Source organism: Pezoporus occidentalis, unplaced genomic scaffold (assembly GCF_034315485.1).
Source record: "Pezoporus occidentalis ecotype Australia unplaced genomic scaffold, CSIRO_AGI_Poc_V1 ctg67, whole genome shotgun sequence".
Lineage (NCBI taxonomy): Eukaryota > Metazoa > Chordata > Aves > Psittaciformes > Psittacidae > Pezoporus > Pezoporus occidentalis.
Window position 1 is genome coordinate 263341 of NW_026916019.1, and position 16369 is coordinate 279709.

General features: G+C 38.1%; 1 protein-coding gene across 6 annotated transcripts in view; it reads left to right on the forward strand.

The window, feature by feature from the left end:
- The window catches only part of ESR1 (estrogen receptor 1), a 178948-nt gene that overhangs the window by 158086 nt on the left and 4493 nt on the right, over window positions 1–16369 (forward strand). For all 6 annotated transcript variants that reach the window (XM_062640890.1, XM_062640887.1, XM_062640888.1 and 3 more), the window contains 2 exons: window positions 8363–8496; window positions 15246–15429. In XM_062640890.1, the coding sequence (XP_062496874.1) occupies window positions 8363–8496; window positions 15246–15429 (318 nt within the window). The remainder of the gene's footprint in view (window positions 1–8362; window positions 8497–15245; window positions 15430–16369) is intronic.

Sequence of the window (16369 nt, forward strand, 5' to 3'; positions counted from 1 at the left end):
AGCTCAGGCCTCAATTCTAGATCATGTTGAATTGTGATGCTGATGTTTCCAAAATTAAATTTTCTTTGCCCAAAGTTAAACTTTCTTTGCATTTCTGGTATGAAGAGAATTTTGAAATATTTTTGGCTCTAAGGTGATTCAGACTAAATTAAACTGAAAAAGGCCTTCCTGTCAACAAGAATAATATTTTTTTTCAGCCCATTATTGCAATTTTATTATTCCCAAATGGAGAGCCTTCATAATAAATCTGCAATCTAAATGTCTCAAATGCAACCAAAAAACAGATCAGTTTTGTTAGAATTATTACAACAGCATTTGAGAGATTTTTCCTATCTGACATTTGTGGCTCCATCTCACATAATATTATACTAATGAAAAATAATTAAAAAGGTAATTAATAGTTAATTGACTATGTTTCAGGTCTGATTGCTTTTGAAATGAGTGAGAAACCTGGTCTAGTGGAAGGTGTCCCTGCCCATGGCAGGGGGGTAGGAGCTAGATGATCTTTTAAGGTCCCTTCCAACCCAAACCATTCTATGATTCTATGAAATATATAGCATATCTTCCTTTGTTTGGCTAGGTAGATGATTTTCTGTTGATCTAGTCAGAAAGACACTTAGACTTTTGGTTCCGAGGTGGCTCAAGTAGAAGCCAAAAGAGATGGAAGAAATAATTAACAAACCTCAGAGGATGACAGGCTGGAGATTTTGTCAGTACTGGAAGAGGTAGGAATTTCCTGTTTGAGTCTAAGGTTCAATCCTAATTGTTGCTTTGCTGATGTAGAAGAGAGAGCTGTGCTGGGTGAAAACTGCTGCTGTGTGTGGGCAACCACTTTTTTCCACCTGTTTTGGGGAATAATGATGCCAACAGCAGTAACTCAAGGGGCTGGTTGTATGAAAGTGTATAAACAAAACTGTCCAGCTCAGTGGAGGAAAACAGAGTGTTTCTCTTAGGGATTCCTTCTGCTCCTGCCTCTTTTATTCCCTCAAAATTATTTTTGGAACTCATATTTCAGTTTTACTTCTTATTTGGCAAATGTCGGTTTCAAGAAACTCTTGAAGGGAAAAAAGCCTGATTCCATGTTGAATTATGCTAATTCCAGTCCAGTACTTCTCCAATTGCGCAGCTGTGATTGATTCTCAGACTGTGATTCATGTGTTGACACTAATGGCACATATTTTTTAGTAAGTAGCCAAAAATATTGCATTTGTTTAAACAACAAGAAATACAGTAACAGTGCTGTAAATCAGTTGAAAAGGATTTTGGTGAACTACACCCCATACCTCCAAAAAAAAAAAAAAAGAAAAAAAAAGAATAAAAAAGCAAATTTGATACTTGAAGGAAACTTCCCATAAATGCAGATACTCTCACTTTAGGTTTCCTCCCTCTGAATTTCTTTCCTTACTTCTGGGCAGATAGACATTCTTTCTTGCCTATGCCATGACAGAATAAATTAATGAAATAGAAGTAAATCTAACCAAATATAATAGAAGTATGAAAATAAGATGTAGGGAGGATAAAATACTGGGAAGATATGCACTAAGAATAAATAGACTACAATAAATGAAAAGGTTTGTACTCATTCCAAACCTTTCTTCAAAATACAATCTAGGATTAAACTGAAGTGATTTTGAGCTATGAGAAAGCTGGGTTAACATTTACATCTTATTTTTCTTCTATGTTTTATATTCTGTGCAAATTTATGCATAAAATGAAGCCAAAATACTGTAATATTGGTGGCAGGGGGGAGGAGTGGTTGTTTTTTACGAGTGCATTAGTACATAAACCCTTATTTGTATGATTTAAGGATTGCTTTTATTCTTTACTCAGGTGCTGACTGAATGTTTGGGTTCTTGTTTAAAAAGCTGTACACCAGTAATAAATCCTTGCCTCTAATGGTACCCTCTGAAACTAAACTCTTTCAGGAACTCTTCAGCAATTTACTGTAGACACAAAATTTTTGTTGCCAGTCATCTAGTCCAAACCTGCTTCTTGAAGCAAGACCACTGTCAACACCATCTTAGCCAGCTGTGTCTTTGCCTAGCTTTCTTGAAAGTCACTAAAAGCAGAGAAGACACATCCTCTTTTGGTAGTTTTTTCAGGGTTGCACTCCACTCCTACAATCCAGCCCAAACCTTTCAAGCTGTAGCTTATAGCAGTTGCCTTTTGATTTAACACTTACTGCTCCTGATAAGACTTTGTTATAAGCTGTTTGTAATGCCTATTCAAGCAGTTTTGAATGTCCCCTCCCCTACATATTTTGCTTTCTTCTCATCAGACCAAACAGATCCAGTCACTCATCCCTTCTTGCAGGCCACATGCTGCATGCCCCTGGTCATCTCCACAACACAAGGAGACATCTAACATGGTTCTTGAGCTGAGGGGCCTGAAACTGCGCCCTCATAGTCTGCATAGTCTCAGCAGGACCAAGCAGAGGTGGAGGAAATATAATTTCTCTTGTTCTTCCAGCCACATTCTTCCTAACATAATTTGCATGCAGTTTACCTTATCCACAAAGACAGAATGCTGTTGGCTTATATTTTATTTGGTTCCCATTTTCAAGGAGAGCTGCTGCTCGGCCCTGGGTACAGAATGTTGTGATTCTCTTTGTCGAACTTCATGAGGTTTCTGTTGGCCCACTCCTCCAAGATCCCTCTAGCACTGAGGTTGTGCTACATAGTCTATCAACCAAGCACCAATTTAGTATCATCCACAAATTGAAGATCAACCTTTTATCATTATCCAGATTATTGAGAAATATATTAAACAGCACTGGCTCCAGAGTCAGTCTGTGGAGTACTTACTACCTACCAAAAAATAGGTGTTGTCATTACAACTACACTTAGTGTCTGGTCATCCAGCCTGTTTTCCTCTCATGTCTGTCTGCTCAGCCTGTACTTCCATGGCTTAACATATGATTAGAATGCTTTAAGCCAAAAGCCTTACTACAGTTTATTTATACTGCATCAATCATCTTCCCACTGATCATTTAACTATTTCATCAGAGAGCAAATCAGATTGGTCAAGCACAATCTGGTTTACTAGATCCTCCGTGATTTTGTCAAAGTTGAGTTATCCTTCTACTGTTTGTCAGGGACCTCATTCAATCTCTGTGATTTTTTTTTTATGTGATAGGTAGTAGCCCAATGGATACCTTGACCAGCTGAAATGAAACCCATTTGGCTTCGAAGTCTGGAATTACTATTCAGAATAATTACTGATTCTCTAATTCCCTAACCTGTCAATATGCTTCTGATGGTTTTGCCAGTGAAATCTGAAACACACACACACAAAAGAATAGCTATTGCATGTTTCAGTCTATTCTATATAGTCAGTCACCAGGCTTTCTCCCCCATTCATCAACTGAAATCACATTTGTTACTGTCATACTTGTAAAATCCCTTCTTAATACCCCCTGTGGCCCTCCCTAGTTTCAGGCAAACGTTCACAGTGTTTTGGTATTCCTCCTTTGATGCCTGCTTTTATTTATATTTCTTATATGTTCTTCTGCCTTTTAGTTCAATAAGGGACTCTTTGTTTAGCCAAGTGGATCTCCTGTTGAAATACCTTGTCTTCCTCTATGATGGGATGAGCTTGTTCCTGAGCTCTCTAAAGTTTTCCTTAAAATATTGCTACTTCGCTTGACACTTTTCTCCATCATGCCTCCAAGAATATTCTGCAAAAAAAAATCCCTATATAAACTGCAATCTATTCTTCTGAAACCCAGGGTTATAGTTCTGCTGTTTGCATTTCAAGTCTAAATGTAGATCCTGAGTTCAATCACATCTCATGGTTGCTACAGCCAAATTTCCTATCTGTGACCACATTCACCAGCAATTTCTCATTGTTTGTGAGGAGTGGGTCAATAGAGCATTGCCCTTGGTTGGCCACTGTGCTGTTTGCATTGGGAAGTTATCATCAACACAGTTCAGAAACTCCTGGATTACTTGCACAATGCTATGTTGACCTTCCAGCCAATGATTGCAGTCTATCTATGCAAATATCCTCCACAAGACTATAGACCAGTGATTGGGAGACTTCTATTTATATTATAGAATATAATAATAATAATAATTAATAATAAGTTATTTCTAGAAAGACATATCCACTTTATACTCTTGGTCAGACAGTTTGTAACAACACTCCCTTTTAACCGAAGATGTGAAAGTTCTCCCTGCAGCTTTCTCTCAATCCTACCTTCACTGTTTCCTAACCTACTTTTATGATTAAGAACACATCTAAACAAGCCTTATTTAGAGGCTTTGTCACCAAGTTACAATTTGTTAAGATGACCTTCCCTCTCCCAGTCTGGTGGGTACCATTCGTTCTCTGCAATGCCTCATTATCAAATGAAATACCATGATCAAAGAAGCCAGAGAGACAACAAATACACTGCCAGGATTTGGTTTGATGGGTGCATCTGTTTCTACTTTCTGAAATCTGGAAACTTTATCAATGACCAGGAAGAGGAGATGAAATGCACTGCCTTCGAATCTGCAGATGACACCAAAATAGGGGCTGCAGTTGATGGGCTCAAGGGCAAAGATGCCACACAGATAGACCTAGACAGGCTGGGGGAATGGCCTGATAGGAATCTCATGTAATTCAGGCAGAGGAAATGAACCTTTACCTGTAAATAGACTTAACCCACTGCTACTGTTAAAGCTGGGACATAAATAGCTGGGGAACAGTTCTACATGAAAAGGACCTGGAGTGCTGGTGAACAGCAATCTGTGCATGCAGCAGTACTGAGAATGGCAGCAATGAAGTCCAACAGTACCTGGGGCTATATTAGTGGTAGCGTAGGCAGTAAAGCAAGGGAATTGATTATTCTGCTTTTATTTTGTGGTCATTAGACCGTATCTGGAATACCACATTCAGCTTTGCACCCCTCCCTGCAGGAAAGCTATTAATAAACTCCAGTAAACCTAGTGGAGAGACACCAAGCTAGGAGCACATGCCCTGTGGCTGAAAGAAGTGGATTTGTTCAGCTTGAGCAACAGTTTAGGGAAGAGATGGCTTTTGAGCATGCCTAATCTAAAATCTACAGGAGGTAATCAAAGTTCTTTATTAAGATGCACAATGGAAGACTGAGAAACAGGAGACATAAATTGAAACAATGGAGGTTCTTACTGGATATAGGGAAGAAAAAAACACATGATGTTGAAAATAATTAAGCTGAAAGAGGCTGTGCAATCTCCATCCCTGGAGGTTTTCAAGACCAGACTTGCATAAAGCCTTGATTGAGCTAATTCTGCTTTGAATGGAGGTTGCACTAAAGACATCTTGGGTTACCTTCCAGCCTTGATGATGCTGTGATTCTGTAGACTTACTGAAGTTAATACATGTAGTACTTTTATGCAGTAATTGAAGACATTCATTCACATGCTTTAACTTTCCTGGACATATTCCAACAGCCAAGTGTTAAGGACCCTTTTGAGAATTCACTCTGAAGCTTTGCAGTAAACGAGCTTTTATTGTTTCATTTTCGGTTAGCTGAGAGTACACAAAGACAACAGTGCAATGGTGGGATAAGGATAATTTTCAAATCTATTGCTTAATTTGTCCTCCAGGAAAGTTATTGAGGCCTTCCTATCAACTGGGCATACAGCTATGAAGATGTAATAATTCTGTCAGCCCATGTTAGAAAGTTAGAAGGCAATTTAGGAAAGCTAGAGATTGCCATTTCAGATAGTTTTTGTTGGTTAACAAGGAAAACCAGTATCGTAGCCTAAATATATATATAAAAAAATTGGTTAGAAGCCACTATTTCAAAGATACTAAGCTCCTGCAGTTCCTATGGATTTTAATGGAGCAGGATCTGCTGTGTAACTTTGAAAATAAAACAGGAATTTCTTAATTGTTGCTTGCACACAGGAATACCAAAGCTAGGTATTTAATTTTAGCTAAGGTTCTTACATCTACCTAAAGAAATACTCTTCTTTTTCTTATACAGTACCCTGGTATTTCACACACAGTGGAAAGCAAGGCAAATGAGGTTAGGAAGTATTTAGATTCTCTTAAATTTTATCATTTTTATTTCTCATCTACCATATGAGCTCAGTTGGTGGGAAATAGATGCACATGGAGACTCAGGTGTATGAACTATGTATTGGAGGACTACAGATTTTTGTCCAGAAGTTGTGCTTGTCAACAAGAGGATCTTGATTGGAATATTGATCTGCTAAATTACAGTCCATTGAACCATTTTTGTAACAAGTTGGGTATAATTCTTACTTTCTGTCAAAATATCTTTTCCATCGTATGAGTCACCATTAGACATTTGAAAAGGTCTCATTTTACAAATAACTTATTATTTCTTTTTTAAATTGTGGTCTTAGCTATGCAAACTTTGCAATTTGTTCAGACTATATAGTAGTTTGAACTGTTGTGAATATTGGCTGACAGTGGTTTGATGGTTCTTAGGAAGCAAGTAAATGTCTTAACCAGACATGAAAATGTAGGGTTTTCTTAATGTAGGCTACTTGCCATATTATTCATTGAAACTTTTAATTTCTGCGTAATTCTAAAATTCTAAATCCTTAAACTAAGCTTTAATGGGGCATTAAGTGAGGCACTTCAGGAGAGCTCAGCAGGCAGCTGCCTGGTAACCCATAGGGATCTAAGGAAAGGAACAACCCATCCTCCTTATTAAATATACTTACGTACTATTTCCATTTCCAAGGCTGGGTTATCTCTTTCTCACAGAAAACTCAGAGGACATATGCTGTTGTAACAACAATTGGAAATCTTGCTTGAGAGCCTGCATTTTCAAATCCAACTGTATTTTAACCAACACCCTACTGGCTTTTTTAAGGGTGTAGCTCTCATTTTGTTTTCTCGATATTGTTCCTCTTTGTTTAAGTATCTCTGAAAACAGGTGAAATACCTTCTGTCATATGCCAAAATCACTGGCTTATAGGCACTGCTCTGGGATAAGGGAGATAGAGATTTAATTTCAAGCACCGAAAGAGGCTGAATAAGGATTTGAACTTGAAAGAAGATTGGTGCACAAGTGCTCACAGACACCCTCTTTTCTTCTCTGACTCATTTTTAGTTTTGAAAAGTGCATTTAGTGATTGAAAAGTGCAAAGAATTTTCTCAGGGTATAGAAAGGAAGATGACTGCTTTGCCACTGCTACAGAGTCTCAACAGTGTGGTATACCAGGACTTAGGCAGGTGTGTCTATGCTGGTAGTCAGTGTTAGACTAGGAGATGCTCAGTCTGCATTTGTGTTACAAATTATAGTGGAATAGCTATCTGATAATTTGAAATTTCTTTTGCATTTTCCTATAGCAATGATTTTCAAAATTTCATAAAAGGTATAGCTAAAAAATAATATATCTTTAAACAGCACTCTAAGTGATCAGATTGTCTTACATGATAAAATTTTACTTAGGAAGTCCTAATAAAAGGAAAACTACATAGGTAGGTTTTGGTAAAAGGCAGCAATATAAATAGTCTAAAATGCTATGACCAGAAAATCTGCAGGCTAAACTTTCACAAAAAATAATCTGCATTAATTGTTGAACTTCAGGTTTTGTGTACCAGATGAAATTTAGTGAGCAAGAATTCCTAGTATTCTGAGCAAAATGAGGAGGTTAATTGCCATTACTAGTGAACACTCTGAAATTTCATAAGGTTTAGCTTTGTTTAATGCTGTAATCTAAAAAGTTATCTGATTTGTGGAATGAAATGCTAGTTTTGATCAGACTCAGTCATACAGGCAAGATTTTGGCCTCGTAAGTCCTTCCTGAGCTCATGAAAGTAGGACTTCATTGAAAAATATTTTTTTAATAGAGACATTCAGAAAAATTATTATTTTTTAAGGAGACATTAAGAAAAATGGGAGAAGCATTCTGGAACATTACAGCTTTCAAGGCCAGGTAGAAAAAAGTACAAAACATTAGGGAGAGAGAGATGCAAAGTATTTGGACTATTTCAGTTAAAGGAAAAAAAAAATTAGAAGAGGAATCGAAGTAATGCTAACAGAACACATGCACACAAGAAATAAAAATGTAGTTCTGAACAAATCTTTTCCTCAATGTAAATATTTGGTTGAGTCAATCTCATACCTTCCACCCCAGTGATGCCCTGGTGATGAGTTTATGAAATTGACATTTTGGGGGGTCATATATCGTTTACTTATTAATTTATGTGGGATACTGGGAACTCTGCATTTGTAATCACAACTCGGGTTTTGTAATCACACATACACCAAATAAGCATAGAGTATTAAGTCTAGTACTAGCTAGTGAACTGATGAAATCACATTGGAGAGGAATGATCCAGGGGAATGAAAAGTTCATGCTGCCACCAGGTTAAAGCTGTGAATATCTCCCCCTTGATGGTATTCACACAGGAATCAAGGGAAATGTGTAGAGGGCATGGTGGAAATCTTTGACATGCTGCTGGCTACTGCTGCTCGGTTTCGTATGATGAACCTTCAAGGGGAGGAATTTGTGTGCCTTAAGTCCATCATCCTGCTCAATTCTGGTAAGTGGTGTGCTTTGCTGTGCCTTGGGTAATTGCAGTTGCTTCCTGCATGTGGTTGAATGCTGCTTGTTGTCACTACTGACGTTTTCATTTTGAGACAGCAGCAATCGAAAGTGGGGCTGTCAACACAGAGGCAAAACCACCAGGTAGGGATAGAATCAGGAAAACATTTTGAGTGGGTATAGGCGGGATGCACTAACATAATGCAGTAAGTAGCTCATACACAGCGTACAGCTGATGTGAGGAGTGATCAGAGCAGTGTTTTGAACTAGGTGATGGCAGGTCTTAAAGATCTGGCTACAAGACACCGAGTAACTGGAGACACACGTAAAGGAATCCAAAGGTAATGCTTGTAAATCTATGCCTCCCTTTTGGCAGTGACAAAGAGGAAATCATGGCAAAAATGTGGCCACATTTATTGTGGTTTAGTGTGTATTAAAATACAGGCATCTAAACCTGATGTGATCACCTTCCACTTCCTTTATAATTTATAAGTATTTCTGGGCTGTAAGTCCCCTTCTGAAGTACACTTCAAAAATAGGTGGCTAAATAGCAAGTGTAGGTGTAGATATAAATATGTAAGGTTAGCTGACATTGATTCTGTACAAGATGAGTGAAAAAAAGAAAATTCAAGTTGAGGCATGTGACAGAAAATATCTGTTGCACACCAGAGGATCCTTTTCTGTTTGAAATGAGAAAAAACTCCAGGTAATTTAAGTGCAGAAAGGAGACCCATGGTGTTCTTGTGGAAATGATAGAGGTCTAAATAATGTAGGCACCAAAGAAAAAATTTTAGACTCAATTTTCTGCTAAGATGTTACCTAATGCTTAAATATGCCAGTTTCCCAAAACTGAGCATTTATCCACTCATTCTCCCCTTTTCCTGTAGGTTTGAACTTGTAGATAGCATCAACCGCTACACAAAACAGATGTGGAGGGCTGTATGTCCCTTTTATCTTGTGGTTTAACAGATTACTTGCCCAAGTTGCATGAAATACAAATTCAAGCTAACTGTAAACACAGAGCAGACTTTGATTTATTGATCGCACACTTCTTCCTTTATGGAAACTTGGATGTGGTCTACCAAAAAAAAAAAAAAAAAAGCAAAAAAAAAAAGCAAAATTATGTGTTTATACAATCAAATCCAATGTATTTCATTTATGTTCTATGAGATATTAATGTGGTTCAGGTTTTCTTGTGATTGTCATCAATTACCAAAAAGTGACATCTGAGGCAGGCAGCTGGCGTATTAGGAATGAAGGGTTGCTGTTCTTATTTTGGATGCCAGGATGTGAATTTGTAATTACTGTTTGACATTTTATTTTCCTTTTATTGTCCTGATAATTAGAATATTCCTAGAGTTAAGTGTTCTTCCTGTAAAGGGATGCTCCTCCAAATTTTTAGCTAATATGTTCAAATGTAATTATCCTCTTAAATAAATATAGAACATGTAATTAATTTATATAAACATTGAAGTAAAATTAGAAAAAATAGAATTGAATTTTGAATAAACCTCATTAGATGTTCATGACTTAAAAGCGAAGACTTCAAGCCATGCTGTTGAAAGATGTGCCACTGCTGTATTTAATATCGATCCAGAAAACTAAATCTGTTATTTAGAAAAAGCTTTTCCAGGCATCACCATATATCCTTTATAAACACATCTCACTTTGTTAATGGGATTTTTTGTTTCACGATTCCCCTAAGGAAAAAAGATATATATAGAAAAAAAATCAAGTGATATCAGTTATAATCACAGTCATATTTCCTTCTGCACATAAGTGAGGCTAGGAGATACCAGATCTTGATTTCTCCAATGTTCTTATTCAGCAGGTTGGAATCAGTGGTACTCTATACAGTAGAAGGTCAGAGTTGATCTGATGAGCTGATAAATGATCTGATTTTGGGTGTGGCCTCTTTTTTTATATTAAATGAAACTTCATGGATGCTCAGAAGTCTGGTATTTTTACAAGAGTCTTGATGGTGGCAGATCAGAGGGCATGGGGTGGGTTAAGATGTTACAGATTCATGCTGAAAGCAATTTATACCACTGTTATGCAAAACATCATATATTACTCTGGCTTGCACGCTGCACTTATTGCAGTACACTGTGTATATCTAAGTACACTGTAAACCTAATGTGTATGTATACATGGCCACAGAACATATGCCTGTATTGCTTGCAATTGCCTTTATTCATAAAGCTAATCAATTTTACATTTCAGTTTTTGCATTCCTGTAACCAGCTAATTTTATAACTGCCTGAGGAGTTCACTACTAGATGGTGGGAATGTGGACATGAGTTTCTGACTGTCAGACCCTTTAGAAGCCAAAATTAGGAGGCTGGATTGCACTACAGAGATAAGTAGCATAATTTGGGATATGTGTAATAGTTGTGTAAGTGTTGTTTGGCATAGGTACTTTAAAATGTCTTCTGGAGATGCTTTTCTTCAGAGAATATAGCCAACCTCTGTATGTAAAGCATTGGACACACATGAAATACTATATGTGTTGTGAAGCATACAGTGTACATGATGTATAAGGAGAGGCTGACGTTTGTTCATCCTGGAAAAGGGAAGGCTAACGGAGGGTTAACTCCAGTCCTCAGCTGACAAACAGGTTACGGAGAAGCCAGGGCTAAGCTCTTCTCAGAGGTGTAAGAGGAAGTGACAAGCTGCAGTGAACACAAACCATAGCAAGGGAGAACCTGAGTAGATGAACAGAACAAAAAATTTTCTCAGTGAGAGGTTAAGCACTGGAACAGGTTGACCAGAATGCTGGTAGGATCTCCATCCTCAGAGATACTCAAAGCTCAGCTGGACAAAGCTCTGGGCAGCTTGACCTAACCCTGAAGTTACTGCTATGTCATCAGGAGGTTGAATCAGACGACCTCCAAACCTCCCTTAAGCTGATTGTTTTCTATGATTGCTCATTTAAGTATAAACAGATCTACTAAAGAAACAGCAGATAAACACACAATAATTTTTTGGCCCTTATGCCATCTGTATTATATATGCATATGATTAAACCAGTTGATCTCAAAATGATTTAAACGAGTGATTAATTAAACAAATGGGACTAATTACGATGCATTTCATTTAAAAGCAGTCTGTATTCGCATTCTGAAGCTTTGTGCTGATTTAATTCACTGAGTGTACACAAACATTTCTTTATTACATCCTTGGACATCTGTTAGGCTCTTCAAATGAGGTAGTGCTGTTTATTGCTTTTGTTGGACATTTATTTTCTCTTTTTTTGTAACATCTTTCAAGGATGTTTAGTATTTTTACACTACTTTTTCATGTGGTCTTGGGCAAAAATGCAAGTGAATTTTTTTAGCTTCACTCAGTGCACGTGGAAAAGATGGAAGGCTTTGTTTATAAAGCAAAATATACTTTTACACTACTTCCAAATTTTTCCTGAGATATCAAGGCGACAGCATGTCTGTAACAACGACAGCGTTGTCTAGCTAAATAACAAACCAGAAGGTGCCTCTCTAAAGCTGCAGTAATAAATCTTTTGACTAAAAAGCAACAATTGTATGTTTGAAAAACACATTCACCTCAATAATAGAGGGCTGTTTCTTACCCCTGGAAAATAAGCACTAGAAACATGAAAGAGCAAGATGGTGCTAGATGTTTTGAGTCTGTCTGAAAGGAGTGGTGCTATGTGGCAAAGCAACAGGCTTTCATTCTGAAGATGAAGATGTTGGTCACATCTGCGTTAGCAGCTGATTTACCGAATTGGTTAGCTGGTTAATACATAGAGCTGGAAAGATTTAGCTTATTTTATGCATCCTGTAGACCTCCTAATACATCATTCCATGTGACTTTTCTCCTGATTTTTCCATCTCTTGTTAGATTGTGCCTTATATTTATTTCTTTATTTTGGGGGCTGGATGGTTACACAAGTGCATGGTACAGAGCTAAATTTGTTTATAGCTCAGCTTGGCTTGCTACAGATACAGAGCAGTGGGACACTGTGGAAGAGGAAGAAGAGCCCAGGGTAACCCAGGGTTACCAGAAGAGCTTTTTGTGCCTGAACTATAAATGTAAAGATATTTTAAGTGGGGGTTTATTGTGACAGCAAAGATGTAAAGGGTGTTCCCCTCTACAGTAATACGCATAAAAACATCACTATGTATAATGACACATATAAAATTATATTGCTATATGCCAACATCTAGCACAGTAGCACTGCAGTCCCTGAGGGACCCTGTTCTATTCACAGCTTTGATTCAGGGGCACAGGCCAATAAACTTTCTTTCTTTGCAGGGTGGTGCTTTCTCTCTTCTCACTCCCATTGTATTTTACAATACTGACTGAAAGAGCTGGAAAACAACCTGGTTGTTTAGGCTTGCTTTCAGCTTCAGAGCTTGGGAAGACCTTTGAGACTGTTAAATTTCACTTTGCTAAGACAATTTTCTGTACTCTTGTTGCGGAACTCGGCTTGTGTGTGTATGTATGTGATGGATAGCTAGCATTTCTTTGGGGGAAATTTCTGGTCATTGGCCTGGGGCAGGAGCAACCACTAGGGGAGCTGAAAGGAAAACCAAACATCATTTTTCTTGGCAGTTATTGACTGGCAATTGCCCAAAGTCTCTACATTTTTGTGAGAGTGTTTTATTTTGATTTATAGTTTTTAATAGCTTCTGGACTATACCAAGGTGAGAAACAATTCCTCCTAACAGATTCTATTTCTTTTTCTGTTTTCAAAGTTATGAAACAAGGGCACAATAGCATCCTCTGGCTGAAGTAAGCTGCTCTGGAGGCACTGCAGGATTCTGAGACTAATGTTACCTTCTAATGTTCTTTCTAATGCATTTTGTTAGTAATATATAAGAATCTTGCCTGTACAGGCACTTGCTAAGCTAGACAGTCTGGTGTTATCAGTAGGAATATGTGAGGGTGCTTAAGAGTCAGTCAGCTGAGAAAAGCCCCAGGAGCTGTTTCTCTTTGGTGAATTCTTTTCAGTAAAAGAAATAAACCCATAAAAATCTCCATGAGAAAAGAGGCCATTGTACTATCTGTCTACACCAAACCAGAAGCAACATTAATTACCAAAATTAAGAAATCTGACTGACGGTTTTCAGTTGGGCTGTGTTTGAGTTACCCTTTCATTGGTTTTTATTTTTTTTAAAGCAGTATCTCTCTCACTCTGTCTCTCTCTCACAGACACTCACACTGACATTCGCAATCACAAATTTATATTTCTTTTTTTTTAGTACAGAAGACCCAAATTCATAAAGCCTACTTGCAGGTTACAGTAGTCCTAGGTGTCAAGTCCTCGAAGTACCAAGATGACATGAGGAAGGTTAGGTATGCTAAGAAGATGGTAGAAACCCCCTCAATTTCCCTGACTGCTCAGATGCATGGCAAAATATTCTTATCTTCAAAAATTCTTATACCATCAAATCCAATGGTATAGGCCCAGGCTACAAACAATACAAACAAACAAGTCTGTATATCTGTATGTGTCCATGCTAGCATGTGTGTGTCTTTTTTTCTTAGTATCACTAACTGCATTGTGTATTGTGCTATGTATGATGCTTTAAAGAAAAACAAAATGAAATGTAATTCCAGAAACCAAGTTTTTTCAAGGACAAAATCCAAATTTCTTTTTGGCTCTGTAAGCTGTTGCAGAAGGGTTAAATCACAGGATTTGTCAAGTGCACTATAGATACAGGGCACTGAACACACTGTGATCAAGCCAGTTTAATTGTGTTACTGTTCGTACAATTTAAGCTTTTGTTGCCTTGGGACTGGATAATTGGTAATATGACCTGTTTAGTGTAATTGGCTCAATCGAGAAGATTAAAAAACCTGGTGCTGAATGCAACAGCTGCCTTTTGGTAGCACAGTGCTGTTGTGACCTGATTCTCACTGGCTGTGTGTTGGTTTCCTGAACAAATTCAAGATAGAAACATGCGAATTAGTTGAGAATTTACCATTTACAAAGCTGATGTGTTTCATGCACCCAAGAATTAGTAGCGGTAAAAGCTCTTACACCTCAGTTAGAGTGTTTTACAGGATATGCGGAGAGGCTGTTGGAGTGGGAGTCTGAAAGTGGTTTTGATCTCTGGAAAAATTTCCTTGTGGTTCAGATCTTCAGGCTGCTCACTTTCAGCAGTAAGCAAAGATGGCTAAACTTACATAGGCTGCTTTGGACATGTCTTTTAAAGGAGAGCTGGGTTTGCAGGTGAAGGAGCACACCTTTCAAGGCTGTTCCTTGGCTGGGAAGGTTTTATTGAGGTGAGTGTGAATAAGCAAAGCCTGATTTTGTTTACATGTTTTGTGGTAACAGTTCTAGACTGACTATCAGATCACCAAAAATCAAACATTACAGAGTGGGGAAAATAGTAAAAACTGCCAAAGGCCTGGGCTGCTCAGTACTTACCTCAGACCTCTCAAGGGGCAACAGCCCTTTCCTCAAGGTTTCGGAGCTGAGTGGCTTAGAGGAATACAGCCTTTGGGTAGGTGTAGCTGCAGGCTGCAGTGTTGCCTCCACCTGGCCCAGACCTTGGATGGACCCAGACAGGGAAGAGGTATCATCTTCCTCCTGCTTTGCCTGCAGTGCTCCGGGGTTATTCAAACCAATGACCTGGCTGGCTAGCAGGAGGGTTCACACACCACCAGCTCCCATGGTTCAACACAGCTGAAGAAGCCATCACAAGGTGAACCTTGGGCAAATCTGACTCCATCAAAGTAATTTTTGTCTGTGCTTTGTTTTCTTTCTCCTTTCTACTACAGGTGTGTACACTTTTCTTTCCAGCACCTTGAAATCTCTGGAAGAGAAAGACTACATTCACCGTGTCCTGGACAAAATTACAGACACTCTGATACATTTAATGGCTAAGTCGGGTCTTTCTCTGCAGCAACAACACAGACGACTAGCTCAGCTCCTCCTCATCCTCTCTCACATCAGACACATGAGGTGAGAGCAAGCATGTGGTTAGCCTTCTTACACTGGTCCCATGCAAGGGAAGTTCACAAATGCACACAGACACGCTTTTCCTTCACAGGTGGGAGTGCAAACTGTGTGTAAAGCTGTTACAAAATATAATATATATACATATGTCCACTTTCATAAAGATGTATGACTATGTGTGCAAAACAGTACATTGGATTATAGTTTGAGGGGTAAATGTTTTCCCCATTTGTTTCTTCTAGTTTTCCTCTACTTTGCTTGTTGTTTTGATAGTGCTGTAAGCAGTGTCTACTTTTAATGTTATGTGCATCTTCTATCCTATTTCAAAAGTACTAAGTAGTATAATAATGCAGCAGTAGCCTAGTTCTGCAAACTTTAGTCTCCTATAAGATTTAATAAAACGATCACTTTCATGTAGCCACTTTTCACAAGTGGCTTGATTGCAGTTCACTTCAGAAAACAGATTAGGGTCATTATGTGTATTTTATAGGTGAGAATAAATGCAGATCTGATGAATCCCAGTCTAGAGGAGGGTGCCCTTTGCTAATTAGAGGTGTGGTGTCAGGCACTCTTATTAGTTGTAGCAGTGATTCTGCCAGACATAATTACCTTTCAAGGTAGCTGCTCAGAGGCTGGAACGTTAACAACATGGTATGCAAAAAAGCAGTATAGATTTTATTTTTATGAACAGAAAAAAAAGTTACACAAATTTTAATTTTCATCATTTCAATTAATAAAAGAGTAAGCACCACACCAGAGCTGCTAAAGATGAAACATGCAGATTTTACCTCCTGGGCTGGTGTACAGGTATTCAGGAAAAAGTCAATCAGTGTGTGCATGTGGCTTTCTTACTTAAAAAGAATTTGTACAATTAAGGAAATTCCAGATACACAGTGAAGTGAATAATTTCCATAGTTTTGTATATGGATACTATTACAAGTGAGAA